The sequence below is a fragment of the Coregonus clupeaformis genome, chromosome 11 (assembly GCF_020615455.1).
Source record: "Coregonus clupeaformis isolate EN_2021a chromosome 11, ASM2061545v1, whole genome shotgun sequence".
Taxonomy (NCBI): domain Eukaryota; kingdom Metazoa; phylum Chordata; class Actinopteri; order Salmoniformes; family Salmonidae; genus Coregonus; species Coregonus clupeaformis.
The window spans coordinates 42,453,484-42,470,637 of record NC_059202.1 but is presented as its reverse complement, the minus strand read 5'-3'; the positions used below and the strand labels follow the sequence as shown (position 1 = coordinate 42,470,637).

Genomic DNA, 17,154 nt, shown 5'->3' with positions numbered 1-17,154 from the left:
TCTTGGGGTCATAGGCAGCATTCCTCCTCATCCAAACACGGCGAGTTGAGTTGATGCCAAAGAGCTCAATTTTGGTCTCATCTGACCACAACACTTTCACCCAGTTCTCCTCTGAATCATTCAGATGTTCATTAGCAAACTTCAGACGGGCCTGTATATGTGCTTTCTTGAGCAGGGGGACCTTGCGGGCACTGCAGGATTTCAGTCCTTCACGGCGTAGTGTGTTACTAATTGTTTTGTTGGTGACTATGGTCCCAGCTGCCTTGAGATCATTGACAATATCCTCCCGTGTAGTTCTGGGCTGATTCCTCACCGTTCTCATGATCATTGCAACTCCACGAGGTGAGATCTTGCATGGAGCCCCAGGCTGAGGGAGATTGACAGTTATTTTGTGTTACTTCCATTTGCAAATAATCGCACCAACTGTTGTCACCTTCTCACCAAGCTGCTTGGCAATGGTCTTGTAGCCCATTCCAGCCTTGTGTAGGTCTACAATCTTGTCACTGACATCCTTGGAGAGCTCTTTGGTCTTGGCCATGGTTGAGAGTTTGGAATCAGATTGATTGATTGCTTCTGTGGACAGGTGTCTTTTAAACAGGTAACAAGCTGAGATTAGGAGCACTCCCTTTAAGAGTGTGCTCCTAATCTCAGCTCGTTACCTGTATAAAAGACACCTGGGAGCCAGAAATCTTTCTGATTGAGAGGGGGTCAAATACTAATTTCCCTCATTAAAATGCAAATCAATTTATACAATTTTTGACATGCATTTTTCTGGATTTTTTGTTGTTATTCTGTCTCTCACTGTTCAAATAAACCTACCATTAAAATTATAGACTGATCATTTCTTTGTCAGTGGGCAAACGTACAAAATCAGCAGGGGATCAAATACTTTTTTCCGTCACTGTACATGTCTTAACCCTCCCGTTGTCCTAGGGTCAAAATGACCCGCCACTGTGTTGAACCAACTTTATTAAATTTTTATATTTTTGGGATCATTTGTGAGAAGGAGGCAGTGAGACTTTAAAGAAAGTATCACTGACTCCTTCTCACAAATGATCCAAAAAATATAAAAATTAAATAAAGTTGGTTCAACACAGTGGCGGGTCATTTTGACCCTAGGACAACGGGAGGGTTATGCTAAAGTGTACAACACACGTTGAATATGGCCTGTGTCAGTAAACGTAGGCATAAAAGCGTAATGAACTTGTTGCCAGCAGAGCTGTTTAGGCTGTTTTCATGTTATCCAGAGGAAAACAAATCATCGGCCAGAGCGTCAAGTGTGCGCTCTGAACGCTCTGAGAGCGAAAGAGATGGGTGGGGTTAAAGCTTAAGAGGGTGTGAACGATGCTGAATGGGTGTAGACAAAAAAGATAGATACCAAAACATTCAAATGCCATTTTCTCAAAAGTGAGTTTACAAGTTTATAAACTTTCAAAGCAGAATTACTTTCCCATTGTTCCTCAATATTCAGTGTATGATATACCATTTTGTAGCTCTGAGTCTCTACTTTTATCCAATGTAAAAAAACAGCATTTCAATTGTTGCTACATAAGACCAAATCCAGGTTGTGAGTCACATTTCTTTTATGGATCAAATAAGTTAATTCCTCTGTAAACCAGGGATTGTCTCAACCTCTTACCCGGTACTTTTTGAGAGGGGAGTGTTTATCACAGATAGTAGACAACATGAAATGAAAATAGGAGAATGCCTCCTTGATGAACTGCTTGTAGTCCCCAGGACCTAGTTTGGGAAACGCTGCCTTACCCCTTGGTACTAAACTCTCGATGTTAGCTTGTCTGAAGGGTCTGGATAGGTACTGTATATTTTTACTACAGTGTAGTGCTAAAGCTTCCACCATATTGCTTCCACCTCACAGATCTGCAAACATCGAAGGGTAAGGACCGGCCAAGAGGAGGGGTAGCTGTTTTCTGAGTTACTACAAGTGTTAAACCATGGCGAGAGGGGTTTATCTCCCCTCTTGGCTAACTTGAAAACACAACGGAGAGGTGTGGTGTAATTATCAATTAACAGAAAATTCCAAATGGTCTACTACATAATGGACTGTTACTTGGAATTGGAGCATCCATCCTGTTCTATTCTAGAACAACCCTTAGCGTGAGACATATAAATATAATTACTTTAGTAGTTTTACTCTGGTGATTCTATTTCTATGGCACTTGAGAGAGACATCGTGTGACTCACTGATGACAGCTGTGTTCTCCGGTCGGTTCAGCGAGCTGATGATGACAAAGCCGAAGCCCTCGTTCTCCTTGCGGTGGATGATGACATCACTGGTACACAGGGGGACGGCGCCCTCCGGAGGGGAGGCGGTGGACGGTGGCGGGACATTGCCGGGGGTTACAGGACAGGAAGCTGAGGCGGCGTCGCTGCGCGGGGAGCTGTGCTGCGTGGACACATAGCCCGGGCAACGGCCGTTCATCCCTAACACCTCACCTACAGAGGGCAGCAGAGAGCGAGAGAAAAAGCGAGAGAGAGACAGAGAGAGAGAGAGAGAGAGGTTAAAGTTGACTTTTTTTCTACCCCCTCTATACTACGTACCCTTCTCACCAGGGAAGTGGACTCTCCACCATCAGGCTGATCTGGCCGTTGTATAATGTGTATAGAGGACCATCCTGCTCAGTGAATTTCATAAGAATAAAAATCGTCAAACATTTAAAAAGTTATCCTTTTAGATAAAACTACACTAAATATAATCACATGTCACCAAATAGTTGATTAAAACACACTATTTTGCAATGAAGGTCTACAGTAGCCTCAACAGCACTATGTAGCTTCTGTCCTCCTCTGGGTACACTGACTTCAAAACAAATCCTAGGAGGCTCATGTTTCTCACCACTTTCCATATACTTACACAGTAATTAAGACAGCTTCCGGAGGACATCCTTCAACCTATCAGAGGTCTTGCAGCATGAACTGACATGTTGTCCACCCAATCAAAGGATCAGATAATTAATCTAGTACTGAAAGCATAAGCTACAGCTAGCTAGCACTGCAGTGCAAAATGTGGTGAGTAGTTGACTCAAAGAGAGAGAAAGACAATAGAGGAAAAGTTTTTAACAAATTAATGTATTCCAAAATGAAGGAGTAGCAAGAGTGAGAGAGAGAGATATTGTCACTTTTCACTTACTTAGCTAGCATATGCAGCTAGCTAGTTTAGCCTACTGAAACACCCTGCTCAAACAGATGGATAGCTAGCTGGCTATGACTATCCAACACAAGACTGGAACTCTTCCAAGTCAAGATAAGCTTTTAATAATTTATTGTCGCCAGGGGCCGCCAGTATAACTGCTTACTGACAGTACACTGTAACGTTACTGCATGATTGTATCGGGTTTACTAACATGTTAGTTCAATAAGATATGTTGACTATGACATTACTTTAGCTAATATGGTGACAACGATGTAGGCTATGTGTAGTGGTTATGATATGGTTTGGCTTGGAAAGGTTTTTTCGCCTGGTCACATACAGTGCCTTGAAAAAGTATTAATCTACCTTGGCATTTTTCCTATTTTGTTGCATTACAACCTGTAATTTAAATGGATTTTTATTTGGATTTCATGTAATGGACATACATAAAATAGTCCAAATTGGTGAAGTGAAATGAAAAAAACTACTTGTTTCAAAAAATTCTACAAAATAAATAATGGAAAAGTGGTGCGTGCATATGTATTCACCCCATTTGCTATGAAGCCCCTAAATAAGATCTGGTGCAACCAATTGCTTTCAGAAGTCACATATTTAGTTAAATAAAGTCCACCTGTGTGCAATCTAAGTGTCACATGATCTGTCACATGATTTCAGTATGTAGTCCTGTGTAGCTCAGTTGGTAGTGCAAGGCGCTTGCAACGCCAGGGTTGTGGGTTCGATACCCACGGGGGACCAGTATGAAAAAATGTATGCACTCACTAACTGTAAGTCGCTCTGGATAAGAGCGTCTGCTAAATGACTAAAATGTCAAATGTATATATACACCTGTTCTGAAAGGCCCCAGAGTCTGCAACACCACTAAGCGAGGGGCACCACCAAGCAAGCGGCACCATGAAGACCAAGGAGCTCTCCAAATAGGTCAGGCACAACGTTGTGGAGAAGTACCGATCAGGGTTGGGCTATAAAAAAATATCTGAAACTTTGAACATCCCACGGAGCACCATTAAATCCATTATAAAAAAATTGAAAGAATATGGCACCACAACAAACCTGCCAAGAGAGGGCCGCCCACCAAAACTCACGGACCAGGCAAGGAGGGCATTAATCAGAGAGGCACCAAGAGATAACCCTGAAGGAGCTGCAAAGCTCCACAGCGGAGATTGGAGTATCTGTCCATAGGACAATTTTAAGCCGTACACTCCACAGAGCTGGGCTTTATGGAAGAGTGGCCAGAAAAAAGCCATTGTTTAAAGAAAAAAATAAGCAAACACGTTTGGTGTTCACCAAAAGGCATGTGGGAGACTCCCCAAACATATGGAAGAAGGTACTCTGGTCAGATGAGACTAAAATCGAGCTTTTTGGCCATCAAGGAAAACGCTATGTCTGGCGCAAACCCAACACCTCTCATCACCCCAAGAACACCATCCCTACAGTAAAGCATGGTGGTGGCAGCATCGTGCTGTGGGGATGTTTTTCATCGGCAGGGACTGGGAAACTGATCAGAATTGAAGGAATGATGGATGCCGCTAAATACAGGGAAATTCTTGAGGGAAACCTGTTTCAGTCTTCCAGAGATTTGAGACTGGGACGGAGGTTCACCTTCCAGCAGGACAATGACCCTAAGCATACTGCTAAAGCAACACTTGAGTCATTTAAGGGGAAACATTTAAATGTCTTGGAATGGCCTAGTCAAAGTCCAGACCTCAATCCAATTGAGAATCTGTGGTATGACTTAAAGATTGCTGTACACCAGCAGAACCCAACCAACTTGAAGGAGCTGAAGCAGTTTTGCCTTGAAGAATGGGAAACAATCCCAGTGGCTAGATGTGCCAAGCTTATAGAGACATACCCCAAGAGACTTGCAGCTGTAATTGCGTCAAAAGGTGGCTCTACATCGTATTGACTTTGGGCGGGTGAATAGTTATGCACGCTCAAGTTTTCTGTTTTTTTTTTGTCTTATTTCTTGTTTGTTTCACCCCAAAAAATATGGGGTGCATCTTCAAAGTGGTAGGCATGTTGTGTAAATCAAATGACACAACCCCCCCCCCAAAATCTATTTTAATTCCAGGTTGTAAGGCAACAAAATAGGAAAAATGCCAAGGGGGGTGAATACTTTCGCAAGCCACTGTACAACTGATGTGTTTGTGCAGTGAAGTCCACAAGTGAAGGAACAAGGTGAGAGGAGGAGAGCGCATAGATACGAGAAGGAATACAACATGGCTGCTATGAAAGTGAACTGTGTTTACGTGTGATCAGGGGTGTTTTAATTCTGCCGATTCTGTAGGAAAATATTTTTAAACGGAACAAAACGCGGATGAACATACCTGAATTTGTCCAATAGAAACTCTCATTTGCAACTGTTGGACTAATGATTGCACCCTATATCAGCTAGATGCAGGCAAAAGTGTACAAGGCAGTATTGAATGTGTCACTGTCTGTCCATGTGTCACTGTCTATCAGCTCAAATTTTTCTCGGCCTGTGTGCACCTACTTTGTAAACTTTTATTCATAGGCTAATTGTAGCAACCTCATGATGGGTATATAGGGAACATTTGAGTATAATGTAGTAGCCTAAACCTATCGCTGTTACATTGAACTGGGTGACTGGAATATGAATGACAGTCATCCAATATGCTGCAATTAAATAAATACAATTGTACTCCCTCATCTTAAACGGCACAGACCGCCACTGGCATAGTGTGTGTATAGTGTACTATATAGTATAGTAGTGATTAGTTTATACATTGTAGTGAATACTACTCACTGAGGAAGTGGACTCTCCTCCGGACCGTCAGGCTGACCTGACCATTGCGTGCGGCGGCGTGCATCAGGTCGATCACGTATCTGTGTGGTTTCCCGGCAACCACCATCTTATCCACGGAGATGAGCTCGTCCCCGGGCCGAAGACGTCCGTCGCGTTCCGCAGGAGTATTCTCTATGATCGCCCCGATCACAATCTGTTCAACGACAATCTATATTAGCAGCACATTTATAGGTGTGCTGGGTGGGAAGAAATAAACATAGTTGAATTCTATGGGACCTGTTCAGTGGGCCACACTGTTGCAAAACGTTGTGTAGCAACAAAAAAATACAAAAATATTGCATATAGAACTGATGTACCGCTTATAAGACTTACTTTCAATGAGAATTACATATCTATAACTTGCATTTTGATTTGAAATCAGTTGGGTCGTAAACAATATAATAGTGGACCTCTAAGTTGGTTAGATGTGTAAGATGACATTAGGTGTGCATTATGGTGTAGACAGGTATTATGGTGTTAGGTGTGTATTATTTAAGTGATAATGCTAGAGATGCCGGTGTTTGGAGGATATATTGGCACGGGTATTGTTAGGCCCAAGACGAAGTCGTGCCAATATGTCCTCCAAATACCGGCTTCGAGGTCAAAATCACTTTTATACAACGGGTTACCAATATATTCAAATAATGATTGATATATTTTCATTAAAAACTTTATTGTGATTAATTTATTCATACTATTTCATCCTTCCACGAGATATAGTCCCGACACAAATCTAGGGTTGCTACCCAAGCCGGCTGGTCGTCCGTTCTATCGGTTCGGTTGCCAGAGACGTGACCCAGTCTTTTTATTCTGTATCTATTGACGCGACCCAGTCGTTCGTTCGAAATGTTCCATTGCCATACTGGCTGGCAACGTTCTTATCCCTTGCTTGCTTGCTAGCCAACTATGGCTAACTTACAGTCACGTCAAAAAGTGAAGCCAGAATAACAGCAAAGTAGCTGCATTTGCATATGCTGTTTTCTAGAGACATTTATTTGGATACATCCATAACAATGAGCTAATGAAGCGCAATTTCAGGACTCTGCTTTTCAAAGGAGCTATCCAACAACACAGCTAACACAATCACTTCAAACTAAAGCTGGAGAGACTGCAAACTAGCTGCACTTGGTTTCGTTTTACCCTTTTTCAATTTACATTTCTTTGTATATATCCATAAAAATGATGCCAGCTGATTGATTTCGACTGGTTGAGAAACACTGCCTGCCTGTCTGTCTCGTCCCGACTCCTGACAAGTTCATTACTATGGGACAGCTGGAGATCTAATTTGAATATTGAAACAATGTTGCAAATGTCGGAGAGACAGACAGCAAGGTTTATACAAATATATGCTGTTGAAAACTAAATGTTAGTCTAAAAGAAATGTGAGATAATGTCTAGATGCTTTTTATAGTGGAGATCAAGTTTTTAAATTGCCTGGCTGGGCTGATAAGACAGTGGATTGCACAGTCAGATGGAACAGAGTGAATAGTCATTTTAACGTCATAGATTTAGCCGGTGGTAACTTGTGGAATAGACATCGGCTGGAATGCGGTTTTAACCAATCAGCATTCAGGTTTAGACCCACCCGTTGTATAAATTAGGTTAGGTGTGTATTACATGGTGTTAGGTGTGTAGGCAGCAGCAGGCAGCAGGTGTGTTAAATGAGGTTAGACGTGTTAGGTGTGTATAATGGTGTGTGTTGTCCAGCCCGCCCATACGAGCCTTGTCGCGGGCGTCCGGACTCACAGCCTGCACGGCCTCGTCTCCCCCCAGGATGCGGAAGCCAAACCCAGTCTTCTCTCTCAACAGGTGAACTTCCACCTCCTGGTACTCTGGACCTGATAGGGGGAGGGAAAGAGAGAAAGGGAGGGAGGGAGGCACAGCGAGGGAGAGAAAGGGATGGTAGGGAGAGAGGGGGGAGGGGAGGGGGGAGAGAGGGGGGAGAGGAATGGAGAGAGAGGGCGTGGATGAGGAAGGAAAGGGAAGGGAGAGGGATAGCGAAGGAGAGGAAGAGAAATATGGAAATGAGTAGAGAAAACAATGATAAAAAGAGGGTGGAGACATACAGAGAGACAGGTGAGAGAGAGGAAGGGAGGCAAAAAGAGAGGAGGAAAGAATTTGAATGCAGAGAATTCCCCCACGAACACAGAGTATTGTGGCCAAGAGAGGAGAGAATGCAGCACTGATTTGTAATCTATCAGGATTGAGAGATCAATATCCTTCATAGACTGAATAAGAAAAAAGACAGACCTGTACAAATTCTACTGATTGCATATTCAGTCTTCACATGCAGTGTAACCATTATCTGAATATGTCATATATGTCAAACTGTTACAGACCTACATCCATCCTGCCCTGCCTTTCGAAAGTTTTTGAAAGCCAAGTTAACAAACAGATCACCGACCATTTCGAATCCCACCGTACCTTCTCCGCTATGCAATCCGGTTTCCGAGCTGTTCATGGGTGCACCTCAGCCACGCTCAAGGTCCTAAACGATATTATAACCGCAATCGATAATCGACAGTACTGTGCCGCCATCTTCATCGACCTGGCCAAGGCTTTCGACTCTGTCAACCACCACATTCTTATTGGCAGACTAAATAGCCTTGGTTTCTCAAATGACTGCCTCGCCTGGTTCACCAACTACTTCTCAGATAGAGTTCAATGTGTCAAATCGGAGGGCCTGTTGTCTGGACCTATGGCAGTCTCTATGGGGGTGCCACAGGGTTCAATTCTTGGGCCGACTCTTTTCTCTGTGTATATCAATGATGTCGCTCTTGCTGCTGGTGACTCTCAGATCCACCTCTACACAGACGACACCATTTTGTATACATCTGGCCCTTCATTGGACACTGTGTTAACAAACCTCCAAACGAGCTTCAATGCCATACAACACTCCTTCGGTAGCCTCCAACTGCTCTTAAACACTAGTAAAACTAAATGCATGCTCTTCAATCGAACGCTGCTGGCACCCGCCCACCCGACTAGAATTACTACTCTCGACGGGTCTGACCTAGAGTATGTGGACAACTACAAATACCTAGGTGTCTGGTTAGACTGTAAACTCTCCTTCCAGACTCACATTAAGAATCTCCAATCCAAAGTTAAATCTAGAATTGGCTTCCTATTTCACAACAAAGCCTCCTTCACTCATGCTGCCAAACATGCCCTCGTAAAACTGACCGATACTTGACTTCCGATCCTTGACTTCGGCGATGTCATTTACAAAATAGCCTCCAACTCTCTACTCAGCAAATTGGATGTAGTCTATCACAGTGCCATCTGTTTTGTCACCAAAGCCCCATATACTACCCACCACTGTGACCTGTACGCTCTTGTTGGCTGGTCCTCACTACATATTCGTCGCCAAACCCACTGGCACCAGGCCATCTATAAATCACTGCTAGGCAAATCCCCGCCTTATCTTAGCTCATTGGTCACCATAGCAACACCCACCCGTGGTCTGCGCTCCAGCAGGTATATCTCACTGGTCATCCCCAAAGCCAACACCTCCTTAGGCCGCCATTCCTTCCAGTTCTCTGCTGCTAATGACTGGAACGAATTGCAAAAAACTCTGAAGCTGGAGACTCTTATCTCCCTCACTAACTTTAAGCATCAGTTGTCAGAGCAACTTACCGATCACTGCACCTGTACACAGCCCATCTGAAATTAGCCCACCCAACTACCTCATCCCCATATTGTTATTTATTTTGCTAATTTGTACCCCAGTATCTCTATTTGCACATCATCTCTTGCACATCTATCATTCAAGTGTTAATACTAATTGTAATTATTTTGCACTATAGCCAATTTATTGCCTTACCTCCATAACTTGCTACATTTGCACACACTGTATATATACATTTTCTGTTGTATTTTTGACTTTATGTTTTGTTTTAAACCATATGTAACACTGTGTTGTTGTTTTTATCACACTGCTTTGCTTTATCTTGGCCAGGTCGCAGTTGTAAATGAGAACTTGTTCTCAACTGGCTTACCTGGTTAAATAAAGGTGAAATAAAAAACATAAAATAAAAAAAAATGTGGTTGTTGGTTTTTGGTTTTGGTTGTTGTGGATCTAACTTCTGCCACTACTGGACAAAACTGACATTACATTGCCACATCTTCTCAGTTAAGGAAAATACTTCATCTCCTATAAACCACCAGTGCAGAACCAGGAAGAGGAAGTGTGGTCCTCGCTCCGGGGTGAAGTTTCCCCTAGGTACAGATCCAACGATCAGCTTCCCCTCCCCAATCATTATTTCCTCCCATTAGTGGGGAAAATCCAAAACGTACCCAAGGGCAGCGTCTAGTGGCAACTTTACCTTACACGATGTAACAATACTCACGCCTACTCTCGTAGATGGCCCTGGACTTCTCGTAGAGGTCGTATGGGTCGGGTTTGTTGAGGTTGAAGCCCTCCGTGGAGTCGGGGACCGAGGTGCGATACTGTGGCAGGGTAGAGATGGGTGTGCCGGAGGGAAGCACCGGGGCTGACAAGCAAGTCTGGGGACTACCATGGGGGTCCCACTGCTCTGGTAGCTGAAGGCACAGCAGCAGAGAGAGATAGGGATGGGAAGTGAGAGAGGTAGAGAAGGGTGAGGGAGGGGGGCGAATAAAGAGAGAGATTCAAGTTTACTTAATTGTGTACACATTTGCAGCTTAAAGCTGAATTGCAGTATACAGACCACTCAAATAATAAGGCATTCAATTCATAGGTGTTTTTCATTCATAGGTTTTTCAATTCCATTTAATTGAAAGTCCTACAAATCAATTTTATTTACAGTAAATTAGCCAAATGTCAAAAAGGTAAAACCCAAAGACAAACAACACTTTGACTAAATATCAATGAGGATTGTAGCACTTTCAAAACTTAACCAAAATAGAACAAGCCCCTCCTCCAAAAATGTACCGTATTTTCCGCACTATAAGGCGCACCGGATTATAAGGCGCACCTTCAATGAATGGCCTATTTTAGAACTGTTTTCATATATAGGGCGCACCGGATTATAAGGCGCATAGAATAGAAGATACTGCAGTCAAACGTTTGACTGGGGTTGCGTTATGCATCCACTAGATGTAGCTGTGCTAAAGGGAATGTCAACAAAACAGTCAGATAAAGTCAAACTTTATTAAGCGTTCTGACAACTCCGTTCACTCCCATGGTAACGTTGTTCAAACAATATCTCCCAGCCTTGCTCACTCTTCTCCCAAACGTGGAGGGGAACTTTTCCCTGATTCAGTAAACACGTAGTAAAAGAAACAGTCTGATACCACTAAATCAAACGTTAGTGCATAACTCAACATTGTTCAGTTACGTATAACACGTAAAGCTCACTTTTTCAGTTCATTCCCCGTCCACGAATCCCTCGAATTCTTCTTCTTCAGTGTCCGAATTGAACAGTTGGGCGACTATGGCATCCAACCTGCCCGGATCCCTCTCGTCATTATCCGAGTCAGTGTCGCTGCTGTTGCCTGGCAGTTCAGAGATTATTCCTGCCTTCGTGAAAGCTTGGACCACAGTTGAGACTGATATATCAGCCCAGGCAGATAGTGGCGTAAGTCGCCCGGCGCTGTCTCCCCGTCTTGGTGAACGTGTGTTCGCCTTCTGTCATCCACTGCTCCCACACAGCTCGCAGTCTAACTTTGAACGCCCTGTTGACACCGATATCTAGCGGCTGGAGTTCTTTAGTTAATCCACCCGGAATGACGGCAAGCTCCGAATTAGTTTGCTTCACTTGTTTTTTGACAGCATCGGTGATATGGGCGCGCATGGAGTCGTAGATCAATAGGGATGGAGCTGTGTGGAAAAAGCCACCCGGTCTCTTGACGTAAATTTCTCTCAGCCACTCACTCATCTTTTCCTCATCCATCCATCCCTTCGGGCTAGCTTTGATAACGACGCCGGCTGGAAAGTTTTCTTTTGGCAAGGTCTTCCTCTTGAAAATAACCATGGGTGGAAGTTTCTGGCCATTAGCCTGGCAGGCGAGAACTACAGTGAAGGATGACTTCTCATTCCCTGTGGTGCGTACAGACACCGTACTGGTCCCCGTTTTCTCCACAGTGCGGTTCACGGGAATATCAAAGTCGTACTGAAACATTTCATTATTATTAAATTGTTTTTATTGTTTTTTCATACTGAAACATTTTGACAGAGCGCCTTGAGCGCCGTGTACAACCAGTATTGATCAACCAATTAACCAATTAATCCATATATAAGGCGCTCCGGATTATAAGGCGCACTGTCGTTTTTTGAGAAAATTAAAGGCTTTTAAGTGCGCCTTATAGTGCGGAAATACGGTAAACTAAATTTTCCATAATATGACTATAAATCCCTTAAAGAGATTCTCCTGTACTTTTCTATAGGGTAAATCCATTTGAAATAAATTACTTTGAAAGCATCCTTTTTTATTTAAATAAAACTTTACATACATGTTTGCCCATTGTCACGTCCGTTGAGTACAGAATTGGACCAAGGTGCAGACAACGATCGACAGCTGCCTCTGATTGGGAACCATACTTAGGCAGCCATTTTGCCTACCTATGTTGTGGGATCTTGTTTCTGTTTGGCTAGTTTCGTTATAGCCCATAGAACTTCACGGTTCGTTGTTTGTTATTTTGTCAAGTGTTTATTCACAAATAAAACATGTACGCATACCACGCTGCACCTTGGTCCAATCCTGTACTCAACGGACGTGACAGAAGATCCCACCACCAACGGACCAAGCAGCGTGCCCAGGAGGAGCAAACACCCTGGACTCAGCGGGAAGCAACGTTGGTAGATGTCCTCCTCGGTTGGGGGAAAATTACAGAGGAGGAAGCCGTCCGTTACGGTGAGGTAATGGAGGAGGGCTGGAGTCCGGATCGACGGCGACTCCAAAATGCGAAACGACGAAGGAGACCCGATAACAAAATTGGGGGGGGACACGGGGTGGTCGACGAAGCAGCAGGAGGCCGTGAAAGGGCTGACTGTAGAGGAGGAGGCCGCTATTTTAGAGGTCCTCCAAGACCTTCAGATCAGCAGTTTGAGAGAGGAGGCCACCACATTACGGGGGATGATAGCGAGGATAGAGCAGGAGAGCTCCCTTCAAAAGGAGGCGCTGCAGGAGGCCCTTAGGGAGAAGGAATTAGTGGATGCACGGAGAGAGGAACTGGCCAGGCAACAGAAGGAGCGAGTGGTCATTGAGGACCCAAGTTATGCGGAGATACGCACTGTGTCGCCAGTGCGTCTTCACAGCCCAGTGTGTCCTGTGCCAGCGCACCGCACGTGCCGTGCGAAGGTGGGCATCCAGCCAGGACGGGTTGTGCCAGCGTTACACTCCAGACCTCCAGAACGCCTCCACAGTCCCGTACATGCTCCCCACACCAAACCAGTGGTGTGTGTCTCCAGCCTGGTACGGCCTGTACCTGCTCCCCGCACCAAACCAGTGGTGCGTGTATCCAGTTCGGTACGGCCCGTACCTGCACCAAGCCAGTAGTGCGTGTCGCTAGTCCGGTATGTCCCGTACCTGCTCCCCGCATCAAACCAGTGGTGCGTATATCCAGTCCGGTACGGCCCGTACCTGCTCCTCGCACCAAACTAGTGGTGTGTGTCGCCAGCCCGGTACGCCCGTGCCTGCTCCTCTCACCAGACCAGTGGTGCGTGTTCCCAGTCTGGCACAGCCCGTGCCTGCTCCTCGTACCAAACCAGTGGTGCGTGTCTCCAGTACGGCACGGCCCGTGCCTGCTCCTCGCACCAGACCAGTGGTGCGTGTTCCCAGCCCGGTGCGACCCATGCCTGTTCCTCGCACCAGACTAGTGGTGCGTGTCCCCAGCCCGGTACGGCTGGTACCAGAACAGTCTGCTCCACCGGTGCCCAGTACAGCTCCGGTCAGCTGCTCCACTCCAGTGCCAGAACAGTCCGCTCCACCAGTGCCCAGTCCAGCTCTGGTCAGCTGCTCCACTCCAGTGCCAGAGCAGTCCGCTCCACCGGTGCTTAGTAGAGCTCTAGTCAGCTGCTCCACTCCAGTGCCAGAGCAGTCCGCTCCACCGGTGCCCAGTCTAGCTCTGGTCAGCTGCTCCAGTCCAGAGCCAGAGCAGTCCGCTCCACCGGGGTCCAGTTCAGCTCCAGTCAGCGGCTCCACTCCAGTGCCAGAGCAGTCCGCTCTACCGGTGCCTAGTCCAGCCCCGGTCAGCTGCTCCAGTCCAGAGCCAGAGCAGTCCGCTCCACCGTGATCCAGTTCAGCTCCGGTCAATGGCTCCACTCCAGAACCAGACGTCAACCCCTCTCCAGGGTCGGGGCCTCCCACACCAGGGTCCAGACAGGGCTTGGTGCATCGCGGGGGGATTGCCGGTCCATGCCCAGACGTCAGCCCCTCTCCAGGGTCGGGGCCTCTCACACCAGGGTCCAGACAGGGCTTGGTGCATCGTGGGAGGACTGAGAGGGGAAGCATCGCGCCGAGGTCCAGACCGGACCAGGGGTGCAACGGGGAGGCAGTAAGGAAGAGGACGTCACGCCCGGAGCCGGAGCCGCCACCAAGGCTAGATGCCCACCCGGACCCTCCCCTGTTAAGTTAGGTTTTGCGGCCGGAGTCTGCACCTTTTGGGGGGGTTGGTACTGTTTGGTCAGGGTGTGAATTTCTATGTGTAGATCTAGTTATTGTAGTTCTATGTTGGCCGTGTGTGGTTCCCAATCAGAGGCAGCTGTCGATCGTTGTCTCTGATTGGGAATCATACTTAGATAGCCATTTTGCCTACCTATGTTGTGGGATCTTGACTCTTGTTTGGCTTGTTTGTGTGTAGCCATTGTGAGCTTCACGTTACGTTGCTTTTGTTGTTTTGTCGTTCATTAATAAACATGTATGCATTCCATGCTGCACCTTGGTCCAACCCTGTACTCAACGAACGTGACACCCATAGAAGAAGTGGTCAGAAAGTGACTTTTTGGACCTGAATGACAAAACATTCAGGAGATAAAGGTGCTCAAAGTTTACCTATTTTGCATACCCCACCATACCATGAGACATCCATGTCTTCATCACTGGAAAAGATAAATGGTTGAGTTTGATATAATTTAAAAGCTAACAAATAGTGTTTTCAAACTTTTTGATTATTTCTTTATTATTTTATACAATTCAGATTTGCATATGTTGTAGCTTAGACCTATTTCACATCTGAGGTTTTTGTGTTGAGACACAACATGATCTTGATTACAGGGTGGGTGTCATTTCAATCATAGAAATATAATTCATAGAATTGACCCATCCCTTCATACCACTGCAATTTAGCTGGTTCACCATTGAAATTTAAATTGAATTGACATTTTAACTAATTACTACCAGAAAAGTTAGAGACCCATGCACTGTCGATTAAAGGAATAAATCAAAAACTGAGGCTTGAATGCAAAATAAATATATTAATTAAAACATCCTGGTGCCCAAAAAATCATAGTGCAAGAAACTGCATAAATTAAAAGGTGAAAACAAAACGCAAACATTTTGGCCTCAAGCCATTGTCAGTGTAAATCGTCGGCACACACACCTGGCTTCTATTTTAAGGATAATTAATACCACAAAGATAACCGCCGGTCCACCCACCGTCGAATGTCAACTTAAATGGTCATGTCTATAATATTATCTATATTTCTATGATGCAATAGGTTTCCTATGGAGGATTGACAGTATAATTTAGAACAACAGATATTCCCATTCAAGTTTCCATTCTCTGATGTGTGGACCTCCAACCATCTTTGTGGTACCACTTGAAAGTTGACATTTCAATTATATTCCCATTTTAGTACATTTATCAGCCAAAACCTGACACCCACCACTCAAGAGTATGCTGTGTCTCAACTGATGGCAGGCATAATGCAAAAACCTTCGATAATGTAAAATAGGGTCTAAGCTACAACAACTATTGAATATGAAAAAAAATCAGAGTTTACGTGTTTTTAGATCATTGGCATTAAAGGTTAAACAATTAAAAAACATTTGTTCCTTCAGAAATGTTAAAATAGTTTGACAACCCTGTTTGTTCTGCGTCATTCAGGGTTTATATGTGGCCTATTTATCTGCGTTTAGCTTGTATTTTTTTATTTGGTGCTGAAAAGGGAACCAGGCAGTAATTTAGTTAAGATTCATTGTTGAGAACGGTTGCAGCACTGCTGGGTATCACTTGCCATCCTTGTTGTTAAAGCCTTCGAAAGCATTGCTTGTGAGTACAAATCATTTCCTAAGATATTTATCTTGTTGTATCAGAGAGTATTTGTACTAGATGGTTGGTAATTCAGGTTTTATGTCAAGTGTGTCACTCTGCTAGCCTAGCCTGCCTAGCCTGTCTGTTAATTGATGTAGCAGCTAGTTCCTTTCATGTCTTTAGGTAGCATACAGGTGAAGTTTATGCACTATTGGTGTTTAGAATACGTTATTTTTTACAGTTGTTGGCTAAGCATTGTACTGTGTATGTATATATTACGCTTAAGCTGTATCAGTAATTCAATTTCTTTATATGTTTCACTTTCACTCTGTTTCATCAATAAAACACTGGAGGTTTTTGGAAGCCTATACCTGACTCTGGTTCAGTTTTTCTTTTTGAATGGAGTTTGGCTGGCTGTGAAGTTACGGTTACATACACCATAAGGAGGACAATATAGTGAAAAAGCGACCAGCCACAGCAACTACTACGACAAGGGATCCAAACACAGAACAGTGGACCCTGTAACATGGCGGAGGCCAGAGTAGATGACCTCGCTTCTGAGACCAGTTCAACCAGCACCCTTACATCCAAGTTATCAGCTGGTGCAGCAGGAGCCAGAGCTTGCGCCAGAGCAAAAGCAGCATGAACACCTGCATCCTTCACAGAGAGAGAGACAATGATAAAATGGAAAAGGCTCAGAGAGAGGCAAACATGGATATTGAACGAGTTAGACTAGATGGAGAACTAGACGCACTGAAACTTCAAAAAGAAGCAGATTCAGCAATGATTGATGCTGAAATACTTGAAGCTACTGCAGAAGTTGAGGTTGAGGTATTCAGCAACAAAATGATCAGACCATTATAACAAAAAGACATTGCTGAATGCACAGGTGAATATGTCAGGGAGAAAGCTGAGCTACACAGTAGCCATCATTCCCTACCAGACCTAGGACCAGCACATGACAACATCAGTTCACCCTCACCTAGCTACGTGGGCAACCCCACGCGGC

At 44.7% G+C, this 17,154-nt stretch overlaps 1 protein-coding gene across 5 annotated transcripts in view; it reads right to left on the bottom strand.

The window, feature by feature from the left end:
* The window catches only part of LOC121555266 (membrane-associated guanylate kinase, WW and PDZ domain-containing protein 2), a 333,480-nt gene that overhangs the window by 44,620 nt on the left and 271,706 nt on the right, over positions 1-17,154 (bottom strand). For 4 of the 5 annotated variants that reach the window (XM_045223560.1, XM_041869071.2, XM_045223559.1 and 1 more), the window contains 4 exons: positions 10,322-10,514; positions 7,695-7,810; positions 5,934-6,126; positions 2,203-2,454 (listed from right to left, as the gene is read on the bottom strand). In XM_045223560.1, the coding sequence (XP_045079495.1) occupies positions 2,203-2,454; positions 5,934-6,126; positions 7,695-7,810; positions 10,322-10,514 (754 nt within the window). The remainder of the gene's footprint in view (positions 1-2,202; positions 2,455-5,933; positions 6,127-7,694; positions 7,811-10,321; positions 10,515-17,154) is intronic. The other variant, XM_041869076.2, reaches the window with a different exon arrangement.